Source organism: Trachemys scripta, chromosome 7 (assembly GCF_013100865.1).
Source record: "Trachemys scripta elegans isolate TJP31775 chromosome 7, CAS_Tse_1.0, whole genome shotgun sequence".
Lineage (NCBI taxonomy): Eukaryota > Metazoa > Chordata > Testudines > Emydidae > Trachemys > Trachemys scripta.
In genome coordinates this window covers 91,781,977-91,788,701 of record NC_048304.1, presented here as the reverse complement: position 1 = coordinate 91,788,701, position 6,725 = coordinate 91,781,977, and the positions used below count along the sequence as shown (strand labels likewise).

General features: G+C 35.3%; 1 protein-coding gene across 1 annotated transcript in view; it reads right to left on the bottom strand.

Annotated features, from left to right (window-relative positions):
* Window positions 1-1,374: 1,374 nt before the first annotated feature.
* The window catches only part of PTEN (phosphatase and tensin homolog), a gene marked incomplete at its 5' end in the record, with an annotated part of 95,893 nt that continues 90,542 nt past the window's right edge, over window positions 1,375-6,725 (bottom strand). The window contains 2 exons of the mRNA XM_034776858.1: window positions 1,375-2,638; window positions 4,497-4,721. Of these exons, the coding sequence (XP_034632749.1) occupies window positions 2,456-2,638; window positions 4,497-4,721 (408 nt within the window). The remainder of the gene's footprint in view (window positions 2,639-4,496; window positions 4,722-6,725) is intronic.

Sequence of the window (6,725 nt, the reverse complement as noted above, 5' to 3'; positions counted from 1 at the left end):
TGGGGATGGTAACTGAAATAAAGTATAGAAGAGTATGTATAATATATTTTATATATATATAATATATATATAATATATATATAATATATATAATGCCATTTTTCCATTTCCAATGACTACACCATAAAATGTAAGCAAGGCTTCTCAAAAACATTGAAACATTCATAATCAAAACCCTCATTCAGACCTTCACATTCCAAAGGAAAAACAACAACAGTGCAAAAGCCCATTATAATGTCATTATTTCCATTCTGGCCATCAGTGTTACATACTGGAACCACACATTTAATTTTGATATCATGAGCCCAAAAGTGGGACATAGTACAGTGTCAAAATCAAAGTATTTTAAAGCATGAATATTTGTTTATTAGCCAACATGACTTTCAATTGCTAAAAGCAGACATAAGGTAAAACATGTATCAAGGCATAAAGTCTGGTCTTCAAGTAGCCATTGCCTGCTGGCCAATTTAACAATGGGAATTCCGAGTGCTGGACCAGCATTTTTGTTAAGACCTTAAAATCTAATTTAACTTATAAATCAGAAAATCCTATAATAGCTGTGTTATAAGTTTAGTTCATGAATTTGAGGAGCAAAATTGACCAATATTGAAAAAGCATGTTACACCTTTGTTTACCAAAATTTAGGTGAAGTCCTGCCTTGTCTTTTTACAATTCATATTCTCGGTTAATGCTGTTGTACTAGGCCCAGATTCATTTGTTAACTCGGTAAGAACACAGCTAATGAACAATTTCGGCGCCAGTAAGTTAATTAAAATTGGACTTTACACCATAAAGTGTAAATTTTGGGGTAGATATTCCAAAAGTTTGAAGGTCATGGTGTATTTCATAGTGAACCGAATTTTTAAAAATTTCTTCGTATCTGTATTCAACGGTAGTTGTACTCTTAAATTATCTGCAGTCTGAGCATGTCAATCACCATAATATTCAAAAGTGAAGCTCAATCCCTATTTCTGGCTATGAAGGAATGATACAACACTGCCAGTTTGGATATCTAATTCTTTTAATAGCAAACAACAGATAGAATATTTGGGACATGTTCTACTTTTAAAAAGTACACATCTTTATATCTGTGCAGTGTTGAGAATTTATTGCAAGACTGGTTTCCTTTATACCATGTGTAATGTCTCTTTTTAAACATTGTAGGTACTAAGTATTCAAGTAAAATTCCCTAACAGTTAATGACATTTAAAAAAAAGTGTGCAAAACTGCAAAACTCATTGTAATGAATGTAATAGAATGTGTAAGGTCAAAGGGGTGGAAGGGCTGACAGCTGTTTGAATAAATGCATCCATAAATCTTCAAAATAAACATTAACCTGTAGAATCTCAAATTGAAGTTTCTCGTGCACTGTTATAAAATTTATATTTAATGAGAAAAAAGTTTGCAATGCAGCACATGAAGCATTCACAGCAGGTATATGATTGAAAAACTAATAAAATAAGTGTAAGATGTTGACTGATGTATGTACTAATAGCATCTGACTTCCAGCACTGGCCTTGATTACACAGGAGATGGAGCAGCCATTACAATTGAGAAAAACATTTAATAAATCATTGTCTTTTTTAGAACAATTGTTTCAAGCCCATTTTAGGTTGATAGCCTCCACATTTGTATGGTTAAGTCATTGTTGCTGTGTTTCTTATCTGTGACCCCATTATTTTCATATCCCTTCATTTGTGGGTCTTTAAGATGTTGTGGAAGGTTCATTCCTGTACCCCATATGGAATCACTCCCTCTAGCTGCCTTTTCTAGCACCATTATGCTTAAAAAAATAAAATGCACAAACAACAAGCAGTGACAGCGGCCGATTCCTCAAATGTCCAGGATTAATTACTGCAGCATGCTAAAGAAAGGTGCATGTAAGTAGCCGGATACGGTACATAGTCCAGGGTCCAGCATAATATATTCCTTTCAGAGCATTTCTTTCCATTCCCCTATCCAGAATACATGCATTAGAATGTAGTACAACCCTTTAGAAACTTCTCTTAGCCAACCGCGGACCTATCTGTTGCCACTTAAGTGCAAAGAAAGGGGCAGGATGTGAACCTGTATATCAGAAAGCTTTTTTTCCCCCCCAACTGCAGTTGGTGACAGACACAAAAGGAAAAATTCCTACGCATACACATCAGATCTGTCTCCACTTTTATAAAACTGGAATAAAATGGGAAAGTGCCATCTTTATATTTCCTAATTGAAATTTTAATGTCCTTTTGACACAAAAAGGTATATACATAACATAGCTACGTAACCTTTTTCAACTGGACAACAAGTGTCAAACCCTGTAGATTTATAGGGCAAAATAAGATTGGTCAGGAAAGAATTGTTCCTATAATTGGTAATCTGACACAATGTTCTATTGCCATTTGAAAAGGTCCTTTTTCAGTTTATTCAAGTTTGTCTCTTTGTGGTTTTTTTTCCCAGATAAAAAAAATATTCAGACTTTTGTAATCTGCGTATGCTGATCTTCATCAAAAGGTTCGTTCTCTGGATCAGAGTCAGTGGTGTCAGAATATCTATAATGATCAGGTTCATTGTCACTAACGTCCGGTGTTACTGAAGCAGAACTGCTAGCCTCTGGATTTGATGGCTCCTCTGTTTTTGTGAAAAATAGCTTCACCTAAGAAAGAAAGAAAAACAAAAAGTTAATATAGTCTGAGCTTTTCTTTCTTAAAGTAGTTGAGACAATACAGGCCAAGCCTAAACTTGGAAGGCTTTGCTTGTATAGCTATACTGGTAAAGTGCTCCTAGTGTAGACACAGTTTACACCAGAAAGCTTATTCTAGCTCTGCCTAGTGAAATAAATTAAGCCAACAAAAGCACAGTATTGTTGGTAAAACTGCATCTACACTGGGGGGTTTTGCCAGCATGGCTACATCAGTCACAAATCATACCTCTATTCAAAATAGATATAATGGCAAAAAAGTTTGTAGTGTAATCTTGATGACAGTATTGGCTTCAGAGATTGCCAAAACACACAGGTCCTTTAAAATCATTCTACCACGTACATTTGTTTAAAAACTTCCAACTACATACAACCTTCGATATTAAACTTTTGGCATACAAAATTCCAAGTCTCAAATCTAAAACGCTTACAAATTTTTCAGTAGCACAAATGGTAAGGTCATGAACCCATGTCAATAAACAAGTACCTTAGGAAGGGACCGTTAGGAGTTCCCACCACAATCATAAGCAATAAGAAACACCCAATTACAATCAGTGCCCTTTGTGGCACTATTAATTACTCACTATCAATTATCCTTTTTCCCTTTACCCATATTTATACAATTTATATATCAGTGGGTATTAACAGATGGTTAGAACAGTGGTTAAAACAGATGGATATTGTAGTGATGTTTCCAAATAGCAGAAGCATCCTCAGTTAAAAGTAGTCTTATGGCTAGAAAGATAGTATACAGAAATGGCATCTTCTTCCACAAATACACTCCCCATGAGGATTCAGTCATGTCTATTCACTTAAAACAAGGTTGAACACTGAAGTAAACAGTGTTAATTAATAAAATTACAGTTACATTTGGGAACTGAAATGAATTAATTTACTAGACTTGGTTTAAGCACAAGTGGTTCTGTACGTGCATCAATCATTTGTATTCTGAATCACTGCAGTTAACCATATCACCACCATTCTTTAGCACTCTTCTAAACCTTTTCAATTGCAATACCTCTTCGGTTTCAAACAGCTCCGAGAGCAATAGATTCCAGAAAACTACTAAAAGCAAGTTAATCGAAACAATATTTGGTCACATTGTTCTGGGATCCCCCATAATTTTCATATTCCGTCATTTGCAGAATGTGTGTGTGGGAACAAAAGTTTTATAAGCAAGGTAAGAGTACCAAAGGGTTCTTGGAACCAGACATTTCTTTAGTGGAGACAAGGACTTAAAACACAAGCTTCCGAGTGACATGAACGGAATCAGATTATGGATCAAATGCTGAGACAGGAAGCAGAGAGTATGCAATCCTGCACATCAAGGAACTCAACTCATCAAATATTTAGGGTAGAGCTGGTGGATCCACTTGTCAGCCCATGAAGAGGAAATACAAGCAGCATAGAGACTATTATATCCCTGAGGTTTCCTATTTGCTGCCAGAGTAGATATGTCAAGTTTGAGTGTTTTAATTTTTCAGACCATGACCATATTCATAATTTAGGCTGTGTAAGTTGATCAAAGAAACTCTTCAGAATTAAAGACAAAAGTTACAATTAAAAAAAATGATATCTTAACTCCTGAAAAATCTACCCCCTTCTTTTGCAATAATTCCAGGATCAGTTACTGAATTCTTAAACAGATAAACTTAAGCAATGACATATCCAGATACATAACTTTCTAGACTTAGGCAAGTAATATAACAAATGGTTCCTAGATAAACATGTTCTGATAATGCAGTATATATTAAATAACTACACACAGCTCTTCAAAATTCTGTTTATTCTATGCTCCTTAAAAAATACTGACCTTGAAGTTTGGAGAGAAATATCTGTTGGCTTTGTCTTTATTTGCCTTATCTAGATCATTCTTTGTTAACGTAAGGATTAGATATTCCTTGTCATTATCTGAGCGTTCTGTGCTGAAAATACCATCGAGTTCCTGATCTCCAACTAGACTTCCATTTTCTACTTTGTCTGAATTTTCATCCAGTCCTATGAAGAATGTATTTACCCAAAAGTGAAACATTTTGTCCTGTGGGAAAAAGCAAGCTTGCTTTAGTATTTACAGATGGTATATTATCTTATTTGAATACAAGCATCATCTGGTTTTTAAAAATTGATGAGTTTAACAATACCAAACCATGAAAGGAATAAAAATCTAGACAATACTACATCATTGGCACATCAACTATCAGGAAGTAGATTTTCATTAGTCTTCCTACATAACGTACAGACCTTATCTATATTAATCACCACATGGATTTTCCTCAGGTAATCAAATTTTATTTTTTTTAAAAAGGGTCTTTCATAAACCAAAAAGGCTTCAATAAATTAAATGGCCAAATATACAAAATGGGAGATTAAAAACTTAGTACAAGTAGCAAAAAGTGCCAAGAAAATAGTTACTAGGCATATAAAACAAATTTATTTTGTATACAGATACATATAGTAGCTGCTTCCTGACAGACAATCCTTACCAGGCTACTTGGATCAGTAGCACTGATAGTCAGTGAAGGACATCTGTTTTAATATTTGTAATTTAATTAGTGTTCCATTCAACAAAATGTGTTGCTTTTCTTAATTTTATATGAAAAAAGTTTTGGTAAGAAAGAGCACTTGTCAATACAGAAAATATCTGAAAAGGATTAATTTTATTCCCTTGTGTAGATCACCCAAAAGCAAGTGTTTGCTAAGATGGCTGCGGGGGGTGGGGGGGAAGGGGGAAAGAAAGAGAACAGGAGGTGAGCCCCTGGAAAAAAGTATTTGCAGACCTTCTGAAAAGAAAGGAAAATAATATAAATGTTTATTGAGATGCCCAGTTATATTGCTGGCATATCTACTGATCAAATCAAGGTTGAAACATTCTCTCTCAAGCATTCCAAATGATCTGCCTTTGACAGTAAGCAGGGAATAGTTATTACCTGCAAAAAAGTATAAATCACTTTATCTTGCACTGCAGTGTTCCAGTGTGCACATGCAAACAGATGTAAATATTTAATCCAAGTCTCAGACTGATTTATACATTCACTGATGTAACATACAACTAATAAGTACCGATAATTTATGCTCCTGATTTTAATTAGAGGTGTTGTGGGATACTACTGCAGATGCCTGTTTTTTTCACATACATTCCTAGGCAAGCAGCTATAAAGATGTTCTATCCTTTACTGGGTTAAATCTCTGATGAAAGTTAAGATACTATTAAACTTAACCTTTATAACCCCTTAATATATATAATGTCCACATCTGGTTTTCTCCTCCATACTGGCCAACTAATACCAGATCTTCAATGCCATTAAAGTCTGGGTCCAGACTCTAAGATTGTTTCTCTCCCTGAAACCCACCATGACAAATTTACTTCCCTTTTGAATCTCCCCCCCCCCCCCCGACATAAAACTCAAAATGGATTTTACTACCTCCAGAACAAAATGCAGAGCAATTTTTAATATTGCTACAGCCCTTTCCATAATAGTTACCCTGAAGAATGAACTGGCAAAATGGGGGGAGGAAGGGAAGGAGAGGGATGTGTGTCCACAAAAAAGCAATGGTATTTTAAAAAAAAGCATTGAATGGTGTTATACATGAGTAAAATTGGGATTGGGCTCCATCTGAACAAATGAAACTATGTATTTTTATTAGTGCCCATATAACATGATGGAATCAGATACATTTCTAACAACAACAAAAAACACACATCACTGAACAAAACCACTAACCCAGGAACCTATCCTTGTAACAAACCCCGATGCCAACTCTGTCCACATATCTATTCAAGTGACATCATCATAGGACCTAATCACATCAGCCATACCATCAGGGGCTCGTTCACCTGCACATCTACCAATGTGATATATGCCATCATGTGCCAGCAATGCCCCTCTGCCATGTACATTGGCCAAACCGGACAGTCTCTACGCAAAAGAATTAATGGACACAAATCTGACATCAGGAATCAAAATACTCAAAAACCAGTGGGAGAACACTTTAACCTGTCTGGTCATTCAGTGACAGACCTGCGGGTGGCTATATTACAACA